At 55.6% G+C, this 25039-nt stretch overlaps 2 protein-coding genes across 8 annotated transcripts; one reads left to right on the plus strand and one right to left on the minus strand.

Annotated features, from left to right (window-relative positions):
* Nucleotides 1-541: 541 nt before the first annotated feature.
* Nucleotides 542-16171, plus strand: CLCN2 (chloride voltage-gated channel 2). Of its 4 annotated transcripts, XM_045502748.1 has the most exons (24): nt 547-1602; nt 3872-4028; nt 4208-4339; nt 4716-4844; nt 4932-5065; nt 5172-5249; nt 5333-5411; nt 5536-5661; nt 5762-5846; nt 5939-6040; nt 7573-7657; nt 7795-7950; nt 8328-8397; nt 8628-8738; nt 8990-9203; nt 9515-9648; nt 9885-10057; nt 10172-10286; nt 10502-10575; nt 10797-10856; nt 10998-11036; nt 11209-11313; nt 15328-15414; nt 15560-16171. In XM_045502748.1, exons 1-24 carry the CDS (start codon nt 1531-1533, stop codon nt 15752-15754), a joined length of 2712 nt encoding a protein of 903 aa, XP_045358704.1. In that variant the 5' UTR covers nt 547-1530; the 3' UTR covers nt 15755-16171. The 4 variants fall into 4 exon arrangements, with proteins under 4 accessions (XP_045358708.1, XP_045358706.1, XP_045358707.1 ...); XM_045502750.1 differs by lacking the exon at nt 10797-10856 and having other exon boundaries at nt 544-1602; XM_045502751.1 differs by lacking the exon at nt 4208-4339 and having other exon boundaries at nt 544-1602.
* On the minus strand, nt 16092-24792 carry FAM131A (family with sequence similarity 131 member A). Of its 4 annotated transcripts, XM_045502762.1 has the most exons (8): nt 24589-24792; nt 23310-23370; nt 22160-22302; nt 21698-21744; nt 19898-19991; nt 19467-19649; nt 19149-19265; nt 16092-17840 (listed from the first exon to the last, which is right to left on the minus strand). In XM_045502762.1, exons 5-8 carry the CDS (start codon nt 19965-19967, stop codon nt 17365-17367), a joined length of 846 nt encoding a protein of 281 aa, XP_045358718.1. In that variant the 5' UTR covers nt 19968-19991; nt 21698-21744; nt 22160-22302; nt 23310-23370; nt 24589-24792; the 3' UTR covers nt 16092-17364. The 4 variants fall into 4 exon arrangements, with proteins under 4 accessions (XP_045358718.1, XP_045358716.1, XP_045358714.1 ...); XM_045502760.1 differs by lacking the exons at nt 21698-21744; nt 23310-23370 and having other exon boundaries at nt 24589-24791; XM_045502758.1 differs by lacking the exons at nt 21698-21744; nt 23310-23370; nt 24589-24792 and adding an exon at nt 22962-23224.
* Nucleotides 24793-25039: the final 247 nt, after the last annotated feature.

Genomic DNA, 25039 nt, shown 5'->3' on the forward strand with positions numbered 1-25039 from the left:
TTGGCCCTGCTGGATGTCACCTGAGCCGGGTTTGTACAGTTTGGGAATTTGCCATGATGTCACTATGGGGAAAAGGAAAGCCTGCACTCGTCCCCTCCACTGGTACCGCACCCTCCCTACCACTGCCCTCTTCCCCTGGACCTACTCTCTTCCACAGGATCTCTTCAGCCTGGCATTAACCTCATCACACTGCTCTCCTCCTGAGCACTGCCCCTTCCGCTTGGTACTACCTGTTGCCCCACCACTGCCTTCTCCCTCCAGACGCTGATCTACATGCCCCTTCATCCTGGCGCTATCCTCTTCCACGAATACCATCTCCTCCCTTATACTGCCCCTTCCTCTCACACTGCCCCCTTCCTGGGCACCGTCCTCCCTCCTGGGCACCGCCTGTGCCTCCCACATGCCCCCTCATCCTGATCCTGCCTTCTCCCGCACACTGCCTGTTTCCTGGGCCCGAGCCTCTCCCCTGACACAATCTCTTACACTGCCCATCCACTCTGTGCTCACCCCACCCTCTGCTCTATCCTTCTTTAGACCCTGGTAGAGAATGCAGATCCCCAGCAGGCTGTTCCCCATGGTGGTGAGACGTCAGTAGCTACTCGAGTTTCTCCTTGGGACCTGCCAAGGAAAAGCGACCTCTGTACGCCCACACCCTCCTCCCAGGAGCGGCCTCCCGGCACCTAGACATCTCTTCCCTCCGGCCTCAGCCCTTCACCTTCCCTCCCCACCTCCACCCTGGTGCACCCCACAGGCCGGGTTACTCCAGGTGCGACTCCCAAGAGGACCAGCAGATAAGGGAAGGAGGAGGAAAGAGGATGAAAGAGATCAAGAGTCTCAGTTCCGAGCATCACCCCCTCACGCCCGCCTTCTGGGCCTAGCGTCTCCCAACGAGTCCCTTCAGCTTTGCTTCTCACCCTCGACGGAGCAGAAGGGCCTTGCCAGGCCCGTCTGGCCCCTCCGGAGAAGCAAGAGAGGGCGCCACTCCTGAGAGATTGAGCGCAAAGAATCTGATTAAACGGTTCAGCAGACCCCGGCCCCAGGCCCTGCTGAGCCCCAACGTCTCCGGCTCCTCCTGCTCCGGCTCCTCCTGCTCCGGCACTGGGCGCCGCGGGCCTGGCCCGGCCCTTCCACGTGCCAGCGGACCCGCCCCCGCTTGGCCCCAATTGCCCCTCTCAGTTCCTGGCCTTTGCGCGGAGGGAGCGCAGGTTAGCACGTTCCAAGCGCCCCCTGCCGCCTCCCCGGAGCCTCGGAGGCGGCCTCAACGCAGACCCCCGCCCGGCTGGGCCGGCCCCTGTGGATGGCCCGGCGGGCGGAGCAGCACAAGAGGGCACCGCCCTCGGCCCGCCCGCCGAGGAGGGGACGCGAGCTGGAGGTTGAGCCCGAAGCGCCTGCACGGGGCCCGCCGCACTCTGCACTCGGCCGCCCGGGCGGCGGGGACGGGACGGGTGCCGGCGCGGGCTCTGCCGGCCGGGAGCCGAGTCCGGGCCCGAGCCCGAGCCGCACCGGGAGGCCAGAGGACTGTGGGCGGAGATGGCGGCCGCGTCGGCCGCGACAGTGGCGGAAGGGATGGAGCCGCGGGCGCTGCAGTACGAGCAGACCCTGGTAAGTGAAGCCGAGCGGAACCCTCAGGAGTGCACTCCGGTACCGCTGCTCTGGGTTCTCCTTGGAAGCGCGAGGCCCGGGGGCCTACCCTAAGCCCGCCCCAGAAGTGAGCTGGGGAAACTGAGGCTCGAGGGCCTGAGAGGCTGAAGAGCTAAGGGGGGGGGGGAGGGGGCTGCAGAGGACAAGGACATCAGGTGCTTGTCCCAGGTGTCCTTCTCTTTACCACCCCCACATACACACGTTTTCTCTGCTCCTCCTGGACTGAAGTCTCAGCACCCCACTATCCCTCCCCAGCACCACTCACACCCTTGAACTTTTTCTCTCTACCCTCCTATCTCCACCATCCAAGACATTCCCTCTATCCCCACTAAGTGTGTGGCACTGTACTAGAATTAGAAACAAGACTGTGTGGAAAGATGGCTCAGACCCAAACCTAGCCCCCAGCCCTTACCCCTGGGGGACTGGCAACCCAGCATTGGCGAGAAGCCCTCAGGGGATTCTCTGGGGGGAAAGAGCTTTTCCTGTACACCGCCCCCCACTCTTGGTACAAGAGCTTTAGGGAGGATGGGTCAAGCGAGAATGGGTGTGGGAATTGGGACCTTTGTCCATGCTGACTGGGTATCCAGCCCCCACCCACTTCAGGGGTGTCCCTTGACCTCATTAAAAGCAGGGGTCCTGGGGCTGTGAGCTGACTCATGGCTACCATTGCAACTTAGCGTTTGAGAAGCCTTTTGCCCCTTCTTGTGTCACTAGGCGGAGGACCCAAACTCTAGGGAAGGGAGTGGGCCGGTGGCTCCTTTTTACCAGCTTGGGTTGGAATTTGCTCTGGAAGGAGGCTGGGAGGGAGCCTCTCCAGGAGGAGGGGTCCTGGGTTGTAGCTGGGGCTGGGAGGTGCCCTGTTATAAGAGAGAGACTGGATGAAACAGGATGACAGGGAGATGTGGCAGGGGCGGGGGTGGAGCCAGGGGAGAGGGGCAAGCCTTCGCATTGTGGGGGAGGTGTCTGTCAATCTGTCCTGGCTGAGAATGGGGCTTTGGTCAAAGAAGCCAGGCACCTGACCTCTGAAATGGTGTCTATCTGTTGCACCAGCCACATCTCCACCTCCTTTGCCTGGTCTCTATCTCTGGAACGAATCCTTAGGGTCATGCTGTCTCCCGAACACTCTCTGCTCCAGCCTCTCCCCCTTCTCCTTCTAATCCCTTTGTCTTTCTCACACACACTCACCTCCCCCTCCTACACTGTGTCTGCCTCTTTGTACTCTACTTTCTTTCTGTCTTTTCCTCCTTCCTTCTTCCCCTCCCTTCTCCTTTCTCTTCTCTGCCTTTCCCCTGGCTTCTCTTTTTCCCTTTCCCTCTTCTCCCTTTCCTCATTCCCTATCACTCTCTTGCTCTGTCTCTATCTTTCCCTCCCTCCCCCCCACCACCAACCCCAGCCCCAACAGGAGCCCTTTGTGTCCCGAAGCTCTGCGGGTGGCAGCCGGAATCTACTCCTCCCCACCCCCCAACACACGCCCAGCTTGGCAGGTCTAGCTGAGGCTCAGCGACTCTCACTCTCCCGTCCCAGCACCCCAACATCCCCAATCACAGCCCAGCCATCAGCTTCTGCCGGCCCCAACCCACCACTGGACTCAGGGCAGCTCCAGAGTGGGACTGAAGCCACCAGCATTCTCCACCCACCCAGAGACTTTCTACTCCCAGCTGGGCTCGCAGGCTGGGGGGGGGGGGGGTGTTAGGGGTGGAGAATGGGGACAAGGGGATTACGGTGGATGGGAAGGGTGCAGCTGAGTTGGTCACAGGCTAGAGGCCAAGCGGGAACGTGATAAGGATTGAGGCCCCGCCTGCTCTTAGGCCCAACTCAGCTGCCCCCAGCTCCATGAGGCCCTCATTGTTACCCTTCCGTCCTTGACCATCCCTTATTCTCTGACCTTCCTTCCTCCCACTTTCAGACTGCCTTAGGTTTTTCCATCTTTTCCTCCTCTGGGGCCTTCCCTCCCACTCCTCCTCCTCCATGCTCCCTGGGCAGGCCTGTGAGAAGAGGACAATTATTCTGCCACCCCCAGTGCTGTGCCCTGTACCTTGGCTGTCCCCATTACTCTGGCCAGGACAGCCTCCACGGTCTGTAATGTGCATTGTTTCCACACTCCAAGCCAAAGTGGAAACTGTGGGTTCAAGAAGGGGCATATAATATAGAGTCTGGGAGAAGGGGAATTGATGCAGGGGTCCCCACTCAGCGCACATCTGCTAATGTCCCCATATTCCCTGTTCCTCAGATGTATGGCCGGTATACTCAGGACCTTGGGGCCTTTGCCAAAGAGGAAGCTGCTCGGATTCGCCTGGGAGGGCCCGAGACCTGGAGGGGTCCACCTTCCCCTCGGGCTCCCCCAGAGCTCCTGGAATATGGACAGAGCCGTTGCGCCCGATGCCGCAGTGAGACCTGGGTTGGGGCAGGAGACCTGGCTGTGCTGTGCTGTGCTGTGCTGTGCTAAGGGGGACAGAGGCCATTAGAGCTACCCATTGGGAGGTTGAGGGTTGGGGGGCAGAGGTGGGAATACTTTGGTGCTAGCCTCCCCCCCTCCCCGCTCCATTCTTCCCTTCCCTGCTCCCAGTCTGTTCCGTACGCTGCCATAAGTTCCTAGTGTCCAGGGTTGGTGAAGACTGGATCTTCCTGGTCCTGCTGGGGCTCCTCATGGCTCTGGTCAGCTGGGCCATGGACTATGCCATCGCTGCCTGTCTGCAGGGTAAGGACAAGGGCTGGCAAGGGGAAGGCTGGGAAGAACCAACCTGCTCTCTCCATGCCACACTTGTCCAAGCATCTTGGCTACTTGGCCACTGACCACTTTCCCCAGCCAGCCTGACTGCCTCCTCTTCAGGCATAATGACTGCCACTCCCATAGGCCACAACTTCTTGCCTCCCTTCTCGAACTGCCCCTCTTCCCTGTTGTGATCTTTGTCCCAATGAATGCCCTGTAAGGCCGCCTCCCTACCCCTCATGCCCAGGCTGTCTGTGATGGATCGATTCTCCCTGGGACAGCTTGTCATGTCAGTGTGTCCCAGTGGCTAGGTGGGGACTGGGTGTGTGCATCTAGGGTCCAGCAGCTCATCTTCTCCCCACAGCTCAACAGTGGATGTCCCGAGGCTTGAACACCAGCCTCTTGCTCCAGTACCTGGCCTGGGTCACCTACCCCATCGTTCTCATCACTTTCTCAGCTGGATTCACACAGATCCTGGCTCCTCAGGCTGTCGGTACAGTAAGAAAGAAGGGGAGGGCAGTGATGGGACCTCCTGAAACGGGCACATCAAATGACTCTCCTGGGACGATAACTTCTCCAGGGTCTGGCATCCCTGAGATGAAGACCATCTTGCGAGGAGTGGTGCTGAAGGAATACCTCACCCTGAAGACCTTTGTAGCTAAGGTCATTGGGCTGACCTGTGCCCTGGGCAGCGGGATGCCCCTTGGCAAAGAGGTAACTCCAGATTGTGGATAGAAGGAGTCTGTCCCAGCGGGGGAAGAAGATAGGCCAAGGTCAAGGTGTGCCCCTTCCCCATCACCATTTGCTCCCACACCCCCAGGGCCCTTTTGTGCATATCGCCAGCATGTGTGCTGCCCTGCTCAGCAAGTTCCTCTCCCTCTTTGGTGGCATCTATGAGGTAAGGGAAACCCTGGGGGAAAGCAGAGGGGGAGGGGAGGCTGCGGAGGCCACGCTGACACCCATTTCCACCACTCTTGCCAGAATGAATCCCGGAACACAGAGATGCTGGCTGCTGCCTGTGCCGTGGGAGTAGGCTGCTGCTTTGCAGCACCTATTGGAGGTAGGCGGTCAGTCCAGCCCCTCAGCCCTGCCCTTGGCCTCACCTCCTTGGCCCCTCTCATCTGGGTCTGAGTCCTCAGGCAGGGCCCAGGCCTCATGTGGCACTCTGCTTTGCCCCCTCACAGGTGTCCTATTCAGCATTGAGGTCACCTCCACCTTCTTTGCTGTGCGGAACTACTGGCGAGGCTTCTTTGCTGCCACCTTCAGTGCCTTCATCTTCCGGGTCCTGGCGGTCTGGAACCGTGATGAAGGTGGGGAAGACCTGGGGGACAAGAGGAGCCCCTGAGATGGCTCAGGTGAGGGCCCTCAACACTACACCTGCCTCCCTCTGCTACTCTGCTTTCCTTTCAGAGACCATTACGGCTCTCTTCAAAACCCGATTCCGGCTTGACTTCCCCTTTGACCTCCAGGAGCTGCCGGCCTTTGCTGTCATTGGGTGAGGGGAGCTCAGGGAGCTGGGGTGCATCGGAGAGGAGGAGGTAGAAGAGGGAAGACCCCCTTTCACCCTGGTACTTCTCCCCTCTCTAGTATTGCTAGTGGCTTTGGGGGAGCGCTCTTTGTCTACCTGAACCGGAAGATTGTCCAGGTGATGCGGAAGCAGAAAACCATCAACCGCTTCCTCATGAAGAAGTGAGTTGGACCTGGGCTCCTCTCTGAGTTGTGCGATGGTCACAGTAGGGTGAGAGGGCCACCCTACTGTGGCAAAGAGTAGCCCAGTTAAAGATAGCACTTCATTGAGAAAATCAGCCAATGGTGTTTTCCGGAATGATTGAACATTTTGGCTTTTATATGAATTACCTCAAAATTGGCACTTTTGAATTTTTAGTCAAGGCACTTCACATCAAAGATTAAGACTTCCATGGGGCACCTGGCTAGCTCAGTCGGGAGAGCATGTGACTCTTGATCTTGGGGTTGTAAGTTTGAGCCCCACACTGAGTGTAGGGAGTATTTAAAAATAAAATTTAAAGGGGCACCTGGGTGGCTCAGTCGGTTAAGAATCCTACTTCAGCTCAGGTCACGATCTCATGGTTCTTGAGTTCGAGTCCCGCATCAGATGAGCTCAAGCCCCACTCCAGGCTCCACACTCTCCCTCTCTCTCTGCCCCTCACTTACTCGTGCTCTGTCTCTTAAAAATAAACAAACAGATAAGTAAATATTTGTATATATATATATATATATATATATATATATATATATATATATATTGTTTTTTAAAGACTAAGGCTTCCAGGACACCTGGGTGGCTCAGTCAGTTAAGCGTCTGATTTCGGCTCAGGTCATTATCTCACAGCTCGTGAATTTGAGCCTCACATTGGACTCTGTGCTGACAACTCAGAGCCTGGAGCCTGCTTCAGATTCTGTGTCTCCATCCTGCTTCAGATTCTGTGTCTCCATCTCTCTCTGCCCTTTCCGGTCACACTCTCTCTCAAAAAAAATAAACATTAAACAACAACAACAAAAACCCTAAGGCTTCCTTAGGCCCTTGGCCTGGACAGATGGCACTGCTCCCTGGAGAGTGTTTGAGCCTTAGTTTCCTCCCCGCCCCCCCCCCCCCCCCCCCGCATTGAAGCACGGAAATGGGTGAGATTTTTTAATCTCCAGAGCTTAACTCTCTCATTTGTGAACTTGAGGACTGGGAGCGGGAAGGCCTGAGACGGGACTTTTGGGACTGACGTCTTTCAGAGAAAGGGCAGCCCACTAAACCTGTTCCCTCTGGCACCTTTGGTCAACTTCATGAGTGACCGTAGCTTTTCCCAACACTGACCTTCACTCTAAGTCACCAGAGAGAAACAAAGGCATAAACTTCTCCATACTGTCACACAGTGTGCCCTTTGGCTGGGCTTCTGAGAGCATAGAGAGGAGTCACAGCTCAGAAGTGTCCAAGAGAGGGCTGGAATGGGTTGGATTTCTGCTACCTACTTGGGGAATCGAGGGCCAACAGAAAGGCATTTGGGCTTATAATAACCCCAGACAGCCATCACCCTTGGGTCCATCATATCACGAACAGCAAAAGGGACCTTCTCTCAGAACTGTGTGCTTTTATGTAAGCACGAGGCTCTGCTGCGACCTCAGCCCTGAGGTATGTGAGGGCACCCAGACTGTTAACCAGTCTGTAGTAGGTACACCACCCATGTTTGATGCTGTGAAACCCATATCTCTAGGCGCCTGCTCTTCCCAGCTCTGGTGACCCTGCTCATCTCCACTCTGACCTTCCCCCCTGGGTTTGGACAGTTCATGGCCGGACAGGTAACTCCAGGCAGAACAGACACTTGTGCTTTCCCTTGGGATATATCCCCTCTAAAGCCAACAGTCTCTGCTCTCCTTTGGGCCCCTTCCCTTCATCCTGGCTGTTCCCCAGACTGAGGCACCGTGTTCACCTACAGCTCTCACAGAAAGAGACTCTGGTCACCCTGTTTGACAACCGGACGTGGGTCCGCCAGGGCCTGGTAGAGGAGCTAGAGCCCCCGGGAACCTCACAGGCCTGGAGCCCACCACGTGCCAACGTCTTCCTCACCCTGGTCATCTTCATTCTCATGAAGGTAGGGCTCTTACATGTGTAGAGCTAATGCCAACCTGGGCTTCCTAGGTGCCAGACATTGTTCTAAGCACTTTCCATATAGTCATTCCTTTTAAGTCTCACAACACTATGAGAAAGGTACTATCAGTAGCCCTTTTTTTAAGATGGGAAGTCAAGGCACAAAGAGGTTACATAATTGTCCCAGAGCTAGACCGCAGAGTAAGATTTGAACCCAAGCCATCTGGTTCTGGAGTCTTCCTTTCTTTGATCCTGGGGGATTCTGGGATAGCTGGGAGCTTGTGCCTGATTGATAAGGAAGGTAGACGCCCCAGGGTGAAGCTGGGGGCTGCCTGGGGCCTGGCAGTGCCTCTACCTGTTTGAACCACCTCCTGCCTGCAGTTCTGGATGTCTGCACTGGCCACCACCATCCCAGTGCCCTGTGGGGCCTTCATGCCAGTCTTTGTCATTGGTGAGTCTTCAGCTGCCTATTCTCCTAGCCTCAACCTTCCCACCCACTCGCCGTCCCCTCTCTGCCTGGGAGTGGGTTTTGGTCCAGCCTCAGCCCCAACCCCACCCCCTGACTGTCCCCTGTACTGAATGACCCACTGGCCCCTCCCCCACCTTCTGACCCTCTCTCTTCCTAGTGCCCCCACCCTCCCCCTCCACTACCTGTTTCTCTTCCCACCCCCCTCCCTGAAGGAGCAGCATTTGGGCGTCTGGTGGGCGAAAGCATGGCTGCCTGGTTTCCAGATGGGATTCACACTGATGGCAGCACCTACCGGATTGTGCCTGGTGGCTATGCAGTGGTGGGTAAGTGCTCCAGGTCCCCATCTGTCTCCCAAGACCCCTGGCCACAGGGTCTGAGGTTCTGGTGCCCCCTGCTGGCAGGAACCCGGCTTCGCTCAGATGCAGAAGCCAGTCCCCAGTAGTGTACTGGGCGGCCTGGCAGGTCCCCGGTAGTGTACTGGGCGACCTGAAAGGCCCCCAGAGGACCATCCCTGGATGGGGAGGGTCATCTGGGACCTGAGCACCCTGAGGTGACTGAAGATGGCTACCTCCAGGGGCAGCTGCACTGGCAGGAGCAGTGACACACACAGTGTCCACGGCTGTGATCGTATTCGAGCTCACAGGCCAGATTGCCCACATCCTACCCGTCATGATTGCCGTCATCCTGGCCAACGCCGTTGCCCAGAGCCTACAGCCCTCACTTTATGACAGCATCATCCGGATCAAGAAACTGCCCTATTTGCCTGAACTGGGCTGGGGCCGCCACCAGTATGGAGGGCTGGGCGACAAGGGGGGTGCGGGTGAGGGTCAGAAGGACCCCCTCAGACCCACCTCCAGCAAAGTCCTCAGACAGTGAAGCTGGGAGACCAGCCACCTTGCTCTCTCCTGGCCAGAGCTGCCCTGTCCACATCCCGGGGAAGCCGCAGCTAGCCCCACCTGATCAAATGAAGGCAGAAATACTCCTTGGCTCTTAGCCCTTGTCCCCATGGGCTCTGGGGCCTCCTTATGGCCCTGATGGTAGTGCTCTGGGATCCCTTCCCCATCATGATCACAAACTAAGTGCCTTTCTCTACCCTCAGGCAGTACCGGATGCGAGTGGAGGACATCATGGTGCGGGATGTTCCCCACGTGGCCCTCAGCTGCACCTTCCGGGACCTTCGATTAGCACTGCACAGGACCAAGGGCCGCATGTTGGCCCTAGTGGAATCCCCTGGTGAGACCAGGAGGGATCCCTGGTGCTAGGGACATCTCCCAGGGTTGCTGCTCAGGAAGAGGGAGGGAACAGGAGCTCAGAACCAGTCTCCTTGGTTGGGCCAGCATTTGCCAGCCAGGGGTTCCCTCTGGTGTGTGGTCTGTGTCCAAGACCCCACTCTGGGTGTGAAAGAAGGCCGGGGGTGAGTAGGAGGGCCTCACCCCCAGCTCCTGAGTCCTCCCACCTGCTCTACCCAGAGTCCATGATCCTCCTGGGCTCCATTGAGCGCTCACAGGTGGTGGCATTGCTGGGGGCGCAGCTGAGCCCAGCCCGCCGACGGCAGTACATGCAGGAGCATCGAAATGCCCAGACCTCTCCACCATCCGATCAGGAGAGTCCCCCTAGCCCTGAGACCTCCGTCCGCTTCCAGGTGAGCAGGGGAACCCCACAACTGCACAATCTTCCCAGATGTCACGTAGACTGGGAGGGCAATACAGAAGTGATCTGGGGCCATAGCCTCACCAGCCCCTTCCTGCCTCTGCAGGTGAACACAGAGGACTCAGGTTTCCCTGCAGCCCGGGGGGAGACTCACAAGCCCCTGAAGCCTGCTCTCAAGAGGGGGCCCAGCAACACCATGAACCTCGGGGAGAGTCCCACAGGTGGGCCTCTCTCCCACTGGCAGAGCCAGAGTACGGCCCCTGAGATCCAGTGGGAGCCCTACCCAACCTTTTTGCTTGAGCACATCCCAGCTAAGAGGCTGCCCAGATGGGCCAGGGGTAGAACCAGGACACCTCTCCTCTTGCCCTCCTCACCTCTCCTGGTCCTCGCCCTCAAAGATGACATTGCCCCCGGGGCCTTGTGTTTGGGAACACAGGGAACATGGAGCAGGCAGGCATCGCCCTCAGGAGCCTCTTCTGTGGCAGTCCACCCCCCGAGGCTGCTTCAGAGGTGAGTAGTCAGAGTCTCTGTCTCTTTCTTTCCAGCTCTCTCTCTGACACTGAGACCACCCCTCCATTAACCCTACAGAGCCTGCCTCCATTGTCCCTGCTCTTCTGCCCTCCTAGATGTCAGCTCTGTCCCTGCTGTGTGCTCTTCCTCTCAGCTCCACCACTTAACCCTCACCTCCCTCCCTGTAACATCAACTCCTCTTCTCTCTGGCTCTAACAAAGTTGGAGAAGTCCGAATCATGTGACAAGCGCAAGCTGAAGCGGGTCCGAATCTCCCTGGCGGTAAGTGTTCACTTTCTTCCTGCAGCTCAGGAGCACTGGACAGGGAGGGCTGTGGGCTAGCGGGATAAGCCTCCCCAAGCCGGGGGGGTACACCCACCTCCCCCCAGCCACTAGCTGCCAACCTCTGTCCCTCTCTCCTAGAGTGACTCAGACTTGGAAGGCGAGATGACCCCTGAGGAGGTAAGGTGTGACTGGACTCTGGACCCTGTTTCTTCCTGGGAGTGTTCAGTCATCATCTTGGCTGCTGTCCCCATGGGAGGGACCATTGGGTGGGAAAAGGGGGAGCCAGCTTTCAGGAAGGTGAGAGCAGCTATTGGCATCTTCCCCCTAATCCTCTGTCTCATCCTCTCAGATTCTGGAGTGGGAGGAACAGCAACTAGATGAACCTGTCAACTTCAGCGACTGCAAAATTGACCCTGCCCCCTTCCAGCTGGTGGAGCGGACCTCTTTGCACAAGGTAGGGTCAGTCGCCAGGGGCTGCCCTGAGCTCTCAGGAGCACAGGGTGGGGATCTAGGTCCTCCCACAGTTTGGACTCAGGCAGGTGGGGGGAAACAGGGTAGCAGAGGGTGGGCTCTGTGCTGTGTTTCAAACATATTGCCTTAAAGGATGGGAGGCCGGGAGTCAGGGCCCCTTAGCCTGTTCCTGCCTACCGCAGGCATCATTTTTCCTCTGCTCAGCCTTGCCCCCAGGGAACTCTGGGCCAAAGCAGCAACAAAGACAGGGTTTGAGCTGGGTGGAAGCCAGAGGGCCAGGCCAGGGTCAGAGCCAGGCAGGAGACTGCCAGCACCCAACAAGGCTGATACACCCACAACTGAAAAAAAAAATGGGTGAGAAACAGGCAGGATAAGAAACTCTAATAAACAAGCTAGCAAATATCCAAGTAGGGGTGGGGACACTGCAGAGAAGAGATAAACAAAGTTGAGAAACGCCCAGTGGGGGGCTTGGAATGTCAGACCCCAGAAAGTCTGACTTAATAATGTAGGCCAAAGGAAAACTGGTAGGTACACAGGAAGATAGCTCAGTAGAAGGGTAAAATGGCCTACAGACAAGGGGAGAAAACTTGAGTGCAGACAGGTTGGTGGAGGGTGAGGCTGACACTCAAGGAGGGCTGGGGCTCTCTGTGGAGGACTTTCTCAGGGCCTCCCCAGCATGGACAGTGGCTTCATTGGGCATCTTCAGGCTTCTAAGCGAAGGCAGGAAGTGCAGGCACACCCAGCAGGGTGCTGGGGTAGAAACCGAGCAGAGCATTTTAGCCAAATTGTTGACAGATTTAAACGTGCAAGCCTCCAGGGCATGGGGATGCAGGCAGTGGAGGAATACTCCCAAGGTCTGCAGCTCCAGCAGCTAGCCGAGGTGCAAGCTGAGCCTAAGAGCCCAGACAAGCAGGGGCTGGGCCAGGAAGGACAGGGCACAAAGAAAGAGAAAAGCAAAAGGTAACTTAAAAAAAAAAAAAAAAAGCAAAAGGTAATAAAGGAACTTAAAAGCCTTTGGGTAAAGACATCAGATCAAAGTGACTGGGGAACTACAGTACAGTTGCAAGAAAAATATATATAGACCTGAGAATACACTGAGTTTTTATTTAAAGCCTTTCTTCCTAAGAACTCTAAAGCTTTTCTATCGTGTTGCCATTTTTTATAGTGTCCACTATGTGCCAGCCACTTGCTAAGCTCTACACACGTTTAATTTAATCCTCACAACTGGACTGTAAAATGGATACTGTGATATTCCAGTTTTTATAGATGAGGACATTAAAATTCAGAGAAGTTAAGCAAGTTGCCTAAGGTCACACAGCTAGTAAGCAGCACAATCAGACTGGAATCCAAGATGGTTTGACCCAAAAGCCTGGGGATTTAACCATTTTAATACATGGGGAGACTGAGGCAGTGAAGAGGTCACTTGCCTGAGTCAGTACAGCAGAGCCAGGCCCAGAGCCCAGATTCCCTGGCCACAATCCCAGGATTCTTTCAGAAGGCCACGCTGTCCCTCTCCCTGTCAATTCACTGTTCCCAAGCCCAAGATGTACAGGCCCTCCAATGGGCTCCCTGGTGTCTAATTAAATTGAAATGAAAAAGAACAAAGTAGGTGTTTGTTACAAACTTAAAAATCAGAGGAAGAGAAGAAGCCTTTGAGAAACCGACTAACAAAAGTACAAAGAACTAGAAGTGATAAGAACATAAAAGATGAGAATTCAAAATGGCCTTGTAGGCCTGAAGAATCAATTAGTAGTAGCCCAGTCAAGTTCAGGAGGGGAACATTCACGGGGAGAGGGAATCCACTGGAGACTATTTAGGGACCTGTGAGACTAGAGCTTGCCAGCCATACCAGCTACTTGCCACATTCATACTGAAGCCACCTGCAGACAAGCAGGGGCAGGGGAGGCTAGGATGCCAAAGCTAAGCCAGCCCGGCTTTACCTAAATCCTCAGCCTGCCATGTGTGAGCTAGCTATGTAGCCTTGGCAAATTTCTTAGCCTCTCTGTTCTTCGCTTTCCTTATCTGTAGAATGGGGCTCAGAGTACCTACATCATAGGTTTTTCTTTGGATAAAGGACTTGATACGGGATACTTAGAACAGTGCCTGGCCATAGTAAGAGTTCAATATATGTGAGGAATGACTTCTACTACTGCTTATACTAAGAGGCAGACAGCGGGGGACTTGAGGGAAGGGTTGAAGTGTCCAAGAAATTGGTGTTTTCAGAAGAAGATGAGTGATTATGTGAGGCTGGAAGCTAGAGTGTCTAGCAGAATCTGAGACCAGCTGGGATGGCCTTAGGCAGAGTCTTGTGGGCTATTCTGGGGAGTATGGGCTCTAACTCAAGTTTGAGAAAGCTCATAGGATGGCAGAGCCAAGTTGAAGGGAAGGGAGACCAAAAGCAGAACCCATGAGGATGTTGTGGCCTGGTCCTGGTAAGGATAGTGAGGGAATCAGCATGGCCAAGATGTTCAGGAAGCAGATCGGCAAGGCTTGGTGACTGCCCGGGACCAGTGGTTTGCAAACCTAAAAGGCATAGAGTCCACCAGAAGCTCATTCTAATTAAGATTGTGGAGAAAAAGAAAATCCAGGGGAACAATTTAATAGGATCCTTGGGAGAAGATAGAGGGATTATTAAACCATAAGAAGACAAAGCTAGTGGATTATTAAAACAGAAAATCTGATAATATAGGTTTCCCTTTGAAGTCAGATGAGGAAACTAAAAGGTAACATATAGCATGTAGGATTCAAGTTAGATGTGAGGAAGAACTTGCTAACGCCAACAAGTTATGATAAAGGTATTGAAGGAACGTAGAGAAGCTTATTCTAAAACTGAACTTCTAACTGCTTTATAAGTACTGTCATGCCTTAAATGGAGAGTTAGGAAAGCTCTGGAAGCCCTCTAATGATTTAGCAACTGTATAAGAAAATATTTTTGAAGCTTTCAGATGGCTATAATGAGTTCTGAGTAACTAGTATTCAAAAAGCTGGGTTATTAATGCCCATTTTGATTCAAACATTAAGCCAAGAGACTTTACAAGTAAACTGAAAACACTGCGATAAGTGATAGGCCAAAAATTCCAGGAACTGCTGTGTCAGTAGTGTTTTTCAAGACATCTGGCCCAAGAAAATCTACTTAGAACACAAGGAGAACTGGTTGACAATTCCTGAGCCCTTGGTGATTACATTTGAAAGTTGGGGGGAAAGTCCAAAGCCAGAAAGACATGGGAGTTTGTGGTTGACTGTTGTTTCCCTGGACTTCAAGCTACATCTCAACAGCACCTGGGATGCTACTTGGGCCCCAGAAAAGGCAAGCTGTATGCGGGACGTAGAGTGCTTCAGGCCATGATTGAAATGTCAGAGCCACGGTAAAGGACATTTTAACTGCCAGCCTGCTGGAGGCAAATGGGAAGCATGTGTCAGCTACTAAAGTGGGGTGAGAGGCACAAAATTCAGGGCCAGTACCCCTAAAGGATATGGAACCTCCCTGCCGGATAACTCTGTGACTGATTGGACATCTGCACAGGACCGGGGCTGTAGAGGGATGAAAACTATCCTTCTATAGAGGGATGAAAACTCCTTCTGGAGCTGCAAAGTCACTTCACCACTGAGCCTCATACTGCCTCTCGTGTAGAATGGGTATCTCAGAACAGTACTGAAGTTACTAATTTCAGAAAGATCTCGCTCAGTGCATGGCCAATCGTTACATGTCACATTTGAACAGTTGTTCTGTCCTCCATCATCCTCTTTCTAACATGGGATGAAGAATCCTTCCTCTGTTTCTCCACCAAATAAGCAACCTAAAGATTCCCTCTATCAAGTTTCTGAGGCCTGGCTGCAGAAATGTCCTCATTATTCTTTTCCCTCTGGTGGCCCTCCCTTCCCCACCCACCATCTATGTATGGCACCACTCCTATTCCCCACCCCGGCCTTGTCCTGGGGCCCTCTGGCCTGTAGATGGTGTACATGATGTCCAGTGTATTTTCTCCCCACCCTGCAGACTCACACCATCTTCTCACTACTGGGAGTGGACCATGCTTATGTCACCAGTATTGGCCGACTCATTGGGATCGTCACCCTAAAGGAGGTGAGATGATAATGGCCATCAAACCATTTCTGCTTCCAAACAGGCATGCAGGCTTGTTTGTGTCCAGTTCACCTGGGGTAAGTGTTGGGGTGGAGTCTGAGCAGGGAGCTCAGAGTCCACACATCTGACCCTCTACCCTTTCTAGCTCCGGAAGGCTATCGAGGGCTCTGTCACAGCACAGGGCGTCAAAGTCCGGCCGCCCCTGGCCAGCTTCCGTGACAGTGCCACCAGCAGCAGTGACACAGAGACCACAGAGGTGCATGCACTCTGGGGGCCCCGCTCCCATCATGGCCTCCCCCGGGAGGGGAGCCCTTCTGACAGCGATGACAAGTGCCAATGAACCCCCTCAGTGGGTGGCCTAGGATGGCAGTGGCTGTGGCTGTTGGTCTAGACCGTGAAGCTCTCCTGTCCCGTCTGCCTTGGGAAAGGAGGCGCCTGCACTAAAGGCTGGAGCCCTCGCCTCCCTTCCAGTCCTGGGGTGCCAAGCTCCTCCTGGTTCATCCTACCTGGAATCTGACCCAGTGCCCACCTGTAGCAAGTGTTCCATGGGCAGGAAGATCAGCATCCCCCTGGCAGGACAGGGGTGGAGTCACTTGACCCCTGCTCCCCCTTTGAGGGGGAAACGGGTAGAACTAAGATGGGTTTATACTGGAACCTCCAATGACCAGATGTATATAGAGATTTACAAAGATTTTTATATTAATTTAATAAAACAAATTCTTAAATAGAACAAAATAAACACCTAATGAGCCACTTATATATAGAATGCCTGTGCCCATCAGCTCTTGTTCTTACCTTGGGCCCTCTTACCTGCCAAAGCCTACAAGGCTCGGAATTCTGCAGCCACCCAAACCCCCCACAGCCATAAAACTCCAGAGCTCACGGTCTGTGGAACACAGGATCCACAGAGGCCTCCGCTGCTTAGTTATCAACACGCTAGCTGGGGCAGAGGCCCGCAGTGCTATAGCTTTGGCCTTTCATTCAGCCAAGAAAGGCACTACCCTCCTCCCTCCCCAAGGAGAGACACTCCCACATGACTGTCACTTGTTGGCACAATTCCTGCCTGGCTCAGGCCCCCACAGACAACTGCCCAGCCACCCACGTGGCCCCCTTGTGGCCCTCTCTGGAAGAACATTGAAGTCACAGCTCCGTAGCAAGTGGAGCCATCCCTTCTCCCAACTCCACTCTGACAAGAACTCGGTGAATAGGGCAGCCAGGCAGGCTGTGAGCCGCTGGGATCCTGCCCACACATCCTACAAGGGGCCAGGAAAAGGGCAGAGGGTACATGCCTTCATCAATCCACTGCCTCCCAGAGAATATCCGACTGAAAGAACAGACCAAAACCCCTCTTTAGGAAATAGAAGAAGATTTAGAGATGATGGAGAGGCAAAGCACAGCACGAGCCCAGCTGGGCGAGGGGCCCTTGGGGGAAACGGCTCAATCCTAGGCTCCAGGAGGGTAAGAGCCAGCCCGCCCTGGGATGGGGGAGGAGTCTGTCAAGCACTGCACATGGACTCAGAGGTGGAGAGAAGCAAAGAGAGAGGCACGGGGAAGGGGGAGAGGGGGCCGGGCTCCCTCCCATTCCACCCCACAGGGCCCAGTCACAACCACCCCCTTAGGGGTTCACATCATCCAAGGAGGAAATGTGTATGTGGCATTTTTGATTTAAGAACATGAACATCACTGTCTGCCACAGCTGTAGCCATGCCCCAGGGGCCCCGGGCAACCCCCGGCAAACCCCAGGAGTGGGGGCAGGACATGCGCCCCCAGCCTGGCCCCTGCCTCCTCTCCAAACACTTTCATGCAAAACACACAACGGAGGAGTGAGTGCTCCCAGGAGCCCTCTAGGCTTTGGAGCTCTGCTGGAGGCCTCCAGCCCGCACTTGGGCACAGAGGCTCTGCCCCCAGCAGCAGCCAGGGGACGCATGCCACCACCAGGCATGATTTGGGTCACTGTTCCTCTGGCTCTGCCTCATCCGCGTCTAAGGACACCACCCCAGAAGAAGCTACATCAGAGGCTTGCCGCTGCCGTTCCCAGCTGCCCACTGGTGGCGGGCAGAGAGGCTGGCAGTCCTTGCAGGGGGCTGGCTCCTCCTCGGCGGGGGAAAGGCAGGACTCCATGAGGGGCGAGTTGTAGAGCGAGTCCTGGGCCTCCAATGGGCCCAGGCTACGGAAGGCACTTTCCCGGCTGGGGGGCAGTTTGGCGAGGAGCAGCTCGTCACCCAGCAGCTGGGAGGCCAGGCGGGCTGGGGAGCCCAGCAACCCATCCTCCAGGCTGCACAGACTAGAGCACAGGGTCTCTGGGGACACGGTCTGCGAGCAGTCGCTCTCAGGCTCCACAGAGCCCTGGCGCATAGGCCTGGAGAATCGGTGGCCAGTGAAGAGGTCCTGGAGGTGGGGCCCCAGGGGCAGCTGCCCAGCCATATCTGCAGGGGGAGAAAAAAGAATTAAGCCCTACTAGCCCCATGTCAATTGACCAACCTGGAAGCCACATTCTCCCCACTCCACCCTTGGCACCCCTAGCTCTGGGGAGAGTGGGTAGGAGCTGGGTAACTGCGCAAGTCACTTAACCTCTTGGTGCCTCAGTTTCCTTAATGGCAAATTGGAGAGTCTAATATACCTACTTATGGGGTTGCGGAGAGAACAAAAGAATGTAGCACAAAGTAAGAAAGTAATAAATGCAGGGATACCACACATGGTTGTGCCAGTGGTCCATTGCACGAGGGGAGCCTATCCAAAGCAGTGAGTGGACTGAAGTTCAGCCCACCCTCTGCTCATCAAGCAGCATGCCCTAGCATGGGACTGTGCCCACCAGAGAGAGAGGTGCTTTTTTGAATTTGCACGAAGGTTCTACGTGGGGTTGTGGTGGCCTCGGATAAATGTTATTATCATTACACCAAGGATCAAAAAGCAGCCTGCAACTCAATCAAACGAGAGCATTTATGGTTTCGGGCTCCATCTTGGCCTCAGGCAACCAAATCAGTCACCTCTGGACCACAGGAGAACTCTAATGTATTGCTAGTCTGCTCGAATGTATTGCTCTTGGAGAATCTGTTAATTAGCTGGAGGGGTGGGGGCTGGTGGAGGCAATCTTCAAAGGCAAAGAAGTAGGGGTGGGGGGAGTGTTGTGAGGCATAAGCCTAGAAGCTACAGAGAAAGTCAGCCATGTGGTCTGGGTATTGGAAGATGAAAGGAGGGCTGTGCACAGCTGCACAGCCCCGCAGGGTCCCCTCTGGAAGCACTGGCCCAGAGAAAGGCCGACAGGCAGGTCTCAGATGGAATTTGAGGATGCTGAGCATGAGCCAGCACGGCCCTGTGGGCGGTCCAGGCCCAGCACGCCTTCCTGTTTGTCTGGGGCCATGGCCCTGTGAGGTGCTATGCTGCTGTGGCTCATCTGTGCTGCCACAGCTGGCCAGAAGGCTGCCCTGAGAGGGAAAGGTGAGGCACAGCAGACCCTCCCAGAGACACAGTTGCACAGAAGGTATCGGTGAGGTCTCTGGACTACAAGGCCCAACGGCACAGGCAGAGAAGGCTCCGCACCTATGGGAAAGGAACTACTCCATTTCCAGGTGCTGACTGCCCCCCCATGAGCGTGGACAGCCCTCTTGCCCCTGGAAATGTCAAGGACCGCCTGGACAGGGTCTGCACCCCACCCCTTCCAAAAGCCTCTGAATCACAAGGCCTCTCATTCAGTCCCACCCCAGCTAGGGACACGAGCATGGACTGCCCCTCACCTGAGTCAGTTCCTCCAGGGTAGTCTTCATCATAGGATTCATCGGTGGAATCCTCACCATCCACCGAAGACCACGCCCGGAGCTTGGCTTCTGCAATGGCAAACTGTTCGGCCACTCCTGTCGGGGAGGACACGGAATTCATTAGCGGAGAAGGTTCGTTAGCAGAATACATTAGAGGAAGAATTAAGACTAGGGCTCAGCTTGGAGACAGGAGAGGAAAGAGAGAGGGGTATGGAAAGACTCCAACCTCCACATCAGGTGTGAGGCAATGGGAGCATCCCTATGACAAATGTGTGGCTGACCCCTTCCTGTCCCCACCTGCTGCAAAGCGAGCCTCTTGTTCACCCTCGCTGAGGTCCGAATAGGAGGAAAAGGCTGATTCCAGGGCAGCAGGTGAGTCGCTTGGCTTGCTCCAGCCCTTCCATTCAATGAGGTGAGCCACTCGGCCCTGGGCCATAGCGGTGGGCTTGGTCACGTGGTCCTTTACCACCTGGGAAATACCTGCAGGTGGGGCAGAGGGAGGCCTGGTTAGGGCACAGGCCAGGGAGCATCTGAGAGGGGAGTGGAAGGGTGGTGGTAGTCTGGGTCCACATGTGCCTTTGGATGGGAGGAGGAAGCTGGGATTCATCTGAGAAGGGGAGGAAAAGGGAGATCCCAGCAAGAGCTCACAGGATACAGTCCCCAATGTGTATGTGCAAAAGGAAGAAGGAAGGACAGAGTGGCCAAAGGTATGGGAAGGGGGTGCGTACCATGCAGGGAAGATCTGGCCAGCGCAGCAATCTCCTGGATAGTTAGGGCTCTCCGGGACTTGGGCAGCATCGCGACTGTGTCTCCAACATTCACCTTGGGTGACAGCATCAGAGAGTCAGTGCCCCTCTGACACTCTGTAGCATCCCTACATGCCCATAACCCACCCAAGGTGTCAAGGGAATATGGGAGCTGGGAAGAGACGCCAGGGCAGCACATATGTCTCAGTGGCTGCTGAGACACGTAAGAGGGAGGCAAAGAAGCCAGGACCAGCAAGCTATGTGCTCCCAAGGAGCAACAGAGATCCAGGCAGACCCAAAGGAGCAAAACTGTAGCTATCACCCCTGCCCCACCTTCTCAGCTCCCAAAGGGGAAGGAGGCAATCTGGGAAGTCAAGAACCTTTGACAAGGAAAAAGAGGAAGGGAGAAAGCTATGGCATCAAGGACTTCCTCCAGGTCCTCTCCTCTTTGACCATCTCCTCTCAATCCTCCAGCTGTTTTGACAGCCTACCAGGGCCACAGACTCAGCATGACCCAAACCAAACCCAACACCTTTTCCCACATCTGGCCCTGCTCCCCAGCTTCTTTACTCGGCATCACGCAATTTGCCCATTCAGTCTGGCTCCAAGCCTCAGCATGACCGTCAACTCTCCCCTATGCTTTGCTCATCCTTTCGGCTCCCACTGCCACTGCCTTCCCTTCGTCAAGCCCTCAATACTCCGTGTCCAGATTAGCATAGTTGGAGACCCATGAGCTCCTCCAATTCCATGCTATTTTCTTAGCCTAGGATGTTGTGTAAGTGTTCCTCTCCCTCCTCCCCATGGCTGGCTAGCTCCTTCTCATCTTTTGTCTTGGCTGAAACATCATTCCCTCAGAAGGGTCTTCCTGGCCACCCAACCAGTTTTCCATCCTCCTTCTGTAACAAGTCACCATCCTCTATAAACGTACCCTGTGTGTGTAATCATGGCCCACTTTGTGTGTTTCCTTATTTGTCGCTGGTCTCCCTCACTGATCTTTAGCTCTTGAAGTAATTTGGTCTCTTTTGTCACTGCTGCACCCCAGTGTTTAGCACAGTGCCTGGTACACAGTAACCTTTCTAAACACATAGGCTGAGTGAATGAGGCAAAGTATAAATGTAAACAAATAATTTTCCTGGAATGCAACTGGTCACGTGTCCCTATTTAAAATCTTTTCTGGGCTCCTCTGCTGTCCAATGAAGTCCTAGTTTCACAGCAAGGCACAGAATGAGCCCGCTCTGTGAGCCCCCTGCCTCCTTCCAGGCCTTGGAATCCATGACAGATCTCCTCTGCCCAATAAACCCCACTTTCACCTTCCCTGTCAGCAAGCATCCCTCCTGCCACCAGGCAAAGGAACCTGGCTTTCCCCTGGGCTAAGAACGCCATCCTTGCCTGACAAAATGCTCCCTACCATTTAAGGCCTGACTCAAGTGTCACCTCCTATTATATTTTCAGTCCAGTCTTCTGTCTCTTCTTAGATACCCCCTCCCCGCCCCCACACCCACCTCAGCATTGCCCTTCCATCTCTCCTGAGGGATCTCAGGATGGCAGGGCCTGACTGATTCACCTAGGTTCCTACCTCCACCCTACACCTGGCTCAGTGCTCCTCGGCAAGCAAGCCCCGTCAAATGTTTCCCTCAATGAATGAATGAAGTTGGAAGCACATGACCCCTCCCTGGCATTGCCTAGCTCCCACCCCTCACAAGAGGGACTCCACCTCCTCCCTTGACCTCAGGCCCACCCTCTGCCCGCACCGCACCGCCCCCCCCTCCCCCGCGTCAGTACCTGGCTTACATGGGCCCCAGGGTGGCGCCGTTAGCTTCCGGCCAGGCCTGGGGGGAGGAGCACCTGCTGGGTGTTTCCTGGCTGGCTCTCCCTCCCTCCCCTCACTGCCCCCAGCCACCGCCATCTGTGCCCGGCGCTGCGCTGCGCGCAGCTGCGGCCCAGGCCCAGAGAAAAGGTGTGTGTCTCCCTGGCAACCCATCACCATGCAACAGGATCTCCCGGGATACGGCCTGGGATGCGCTGACGTCAGCGCCCAAGGCGCGAGCAAAGCCCGCCCGCTGGCACCACGCCGAGCAGAGCAGACCGGCGCGGGGGCGGCCTCGGGCCCCGCCGGCCGGATAGCGCCTCCGCTCGCAGGAAAAGAGAGCCAGAAGCAGGCTGTCGAGGCGGAGGTGGGGGATACAGATCCCCTTCATGTGAATGCGGCCCCCCTTCCCCCTACCAACACCAGGGGCCCAGCACCTCTGGCAAGTCCTGGCTGTCCACGGAGGAAGGGCGGGAGGATCGGCTCCAGCCTCGGAGGGTCCGAGCAGATCCCAAGGAAGATAGAGAGAGGCCCCGAGGAAGTTCGATCCACTCCACAGCCCAAGCCGGGTCCGAGGCCACTGAGGGGTGGGGGAAAGGCTGTTCACCTGGGCTCTCACTTGTGCCAAAATCCTCATTTTTATCGCGCTGCCATATCATTTTTCCTCACCCCTCTCCCTCTCCCCTTCCCAATATCAGCAACCACCTGGTGCTGTCAATTCTGAAAGCCCCTATCCCACATTCCTGACCTTCAGGCCCCTGGGACCACTTTGTGGCAGCCCACTGGCCCCCTTCCTCCTCTGGATACATTTTACCGTCAGAACCCTAGGGATGAAACCTACACTTTCATAAATTCTGAATCTTGGGTTTCTCGGCCTACCCATTCCTCTTGGAAAGCACACCGCAATCTTCCACCACCATCGCCATCCTCCTCCCCACCACCACCTTGGACCCTTTACAGGCTTGCTGCCTTCCTTCTCTTGGTTCTTTCCTCTCGCCAGCATCAGCTGGTATGCAGCTCTTTACTCTTCTCTTCTGACAAACCCATGATTTTTTCTTACTTTCATCCCAGTCCCCTAAGGCTTTTTTCCTGATGCCCTGTCTGGCCCCAGCCTGGTTGTTCTTGTATCATTCTGGTTCCCACTATCTAAACCAGAGTAATTTTCCTTTTGCCACCTGAGCACCCAATTCCTCAGCTTCCCCTTACCTCCCAGATCACATCTACAGTCCCTGGTCTCACCTCTGCGACTCGTCTGACAAGTCCATCGTCCTCCAGGCCCTTCACGCTGCCATAGAAACATTTTGCCCAGCACAGAAATCATAGGCATGCTGGCTGTGTTGATGCAGAGAACCAAAAGCCCAGAACTGCTCCAGGCTCAGCTCCCAGTTCTATTCTTATTTTGGCTCCGGATGCTGAGCCAGTCCCCTCCCCACTTGGAACCTGTGCCTAGTCACAGAAGGAGAACACTCCTGCTTCATGGCTTTGAGGAGGTGGGAGTGCCAGGGGCCCAGCAGAGCTCTCTGAAGCTCAGGGAGCTGAGGCCCATCCCCTAGACAGTGCCAATAGGCAATGTACATCACAACTGACCTTTAGCTGGAGTAGCCGTCTCTGTCCCTGAGCCTCAGCCAGCTGGTGGTCCCCAGAAATGCTACCAACCAGAAGGAAGACACAAGGTTACAGGCCATCCCTGGCCCCCAGCTGGTACCTAATCAGGGCTCTCAAAGCCAGTCCTAAGGTCAGCCAAATTCTCCCCTGACTACAGGAGGAATGACTTCCTGAACCCCAAGCCTTAGCAGGGCCAGAGGGATCAAAGCAGCCTGCTGCTTCTCAGCTTCAAAAGCCATGAGGTTAATTTAGGACTACAAATCCCAGAATTCCTCATGGGAACCAAGGAAAGTACAAATCTCAGCTAGTCTTAGCTTCAAAACATCTCAAGTACCAACCACTCTAAGGCCTGTATGACTGACCACCTGCCCTGAAAGCCCAGGACCCATTCCAAAACCCAGCCTTCAACTTCATGGGAAAAAAAAAAAAAACAACAACAACAACAACAACAACGCTGCCTGGCTTTGGGCTTGGAGAAACCCAGGACACTTAAGTTGGCTGCTGGACCTCAGATAGGCATAGGCATAGGACTATGGCCAGGCCACAGCATGCACCACCCACCATCCATGGGAACCAAGGCTCAAGCAGCAGGGATCAGCAGTTGTAGGAAGCCCTGATGGCCTCTCTCCTGGCTCCTCTTTCTCTACACAAGGTAGGATAATGTTTTTGTTGGGAGTGGGGAAAAGGAACTAAAATAGTAGTTACGAGGTGATCAGGTGCTCACAGGTGCCCCAAATGGGGCCTCAGTCTCCTTCATAAACTAGCCGACTCTGGGCGGGGGAGTACAAAAACTCCGTGCTGGGGTGCTTGACAGCCTTTGCAGGCTACCTCCTTAAGGGTATTGGGACGCAGCTAGAAGAGGCAGGTTCCCAGCAGAGAGCCACTCCCAGGACAGTGAGAGGAGAGGTGTGGGCTGGGGGGCGGCGAGTGTGTGGGCGTGGATGGCCAGTTGCCATGGACAACTTGCCCCTCCCAAGGCTGTGCACCTCCTGCCACCTTCAGCGGTGGGAATCCAGGCGGAAAGACCACGAGTCTACCCTGCAAAACCCAGAAGCAGGCAGGCCGTGGGAGCGAAGCCGAGTCGCTTTAGCCCCCTCCCCGCTCCTTTCCGCTCCCTCCTCTTAACAGGCCCGCCTCCCCGGTACAAGCTCCTCCCCCTCCCGACACCGGCCCCTTCCTCAAGGCCCCCACCCACCCGCGGCCCGCGCACCGGGCAGCCGCAGCCCGATTCTCCAACCCGTGCCCGGCCTCCGCCTCTTACCCTGACCCGCCGGACTCCGAGACCCGATACAGCCCATGGCCGGGAACCCAGGCACGCTAGCCCGCGCTCGGGGTTCGGGCCATCGCCTTGCAGAGGGTCGGGCCGCGGCCGCCACCGGGGAGGGGAGAGCCCGAGAGAGGGGAGGGGGTGGGAGCCGAGCGTCCGCCGCCGCTCCCCGGAGAGGGAACCGGGCCGGTGACGTCAGCACGGGGGCGTGGCCACCCGCGTCACCACCCAAGGCAGGCGGGGCGAAACACGTCACAGCCACGCAGAGGCGGCCCGGGGCCGAGTCCGGAAACACCTCGTCCCCTCCTCCCAGGCCCTACTGCGCAGCGACCCCGAAAGGCAAGGGTGGGAGGGAACGCTCTGGACCCGGGCTGCCAGGTACACAGAATGAGGACGGTAAAAGTCGTTGCATCCAGCCCCATCCTTTCACAGATGAGACCTTGAA

Source organism: Leopardus geoffroyi, chromosome C2 (assembly GCF_018350155.1).
Source record: "Leopardus geoffroyi isolate Oge1 chromosome C2, O.geoffroyi_Oge1_pat1.0, whole genome shotgun sequence".
Taxonomy (NCBI): domain Eukaryota; kingdom Metazoa; phylum Chordata; class Mammalia; order Carnivora; family Felidae; genus Leopardus; species Leopardus geoffroyi.

Excerpts from the sequence above, each read along its gene's own strand:
- CLCN2 (XM_045502748.1), top strand. The coding sequence starts at position 1,531 with ATGGCGGCCGCGTCGGCCGCGACAGTGGCGGAAGGGATGGAGCCGCGG. Across the intron at positions 5,066-5,171 it reads GGATGCCCCTTGGCAAAGAG|GGCCCTTTTGTGCATATCGC; the intron begins GTAACTCCAGAT and ends CCACACCCCCAG. Across the intron at positions 5,662-5,761 it reads GGTCTGGAACCGTGATGAAG|AGACCATTACGGCTCTCTTC; the intron begins GTGGGGAAGACC and ends CTTTCCTTTCAG.
- FAM131A (XM_045502758.1), bottom strand. The coding sequence starts at position 23,049 with ATGCCTATGATTTCTGTGCTGGGCAAAATGTTTCTATGGCAGCGTGAA. Across the intron at positions 19,266-19,466 it reads AGAGGCTCGCTTTGCAGCAG|GAGTGGCCGAACAGTTTGCC; the intron begins GTGGGGACAGGA and ends CCTCCCCGACAG. Across the intron at positions 17,841-19,148 it reads CCCTGGAGGAACTGACTCAG|ATATGGCTGGGCAGCTGCCC; the intron begins GTGAGGGGCAGT and ends CTCCCCCTGCAG.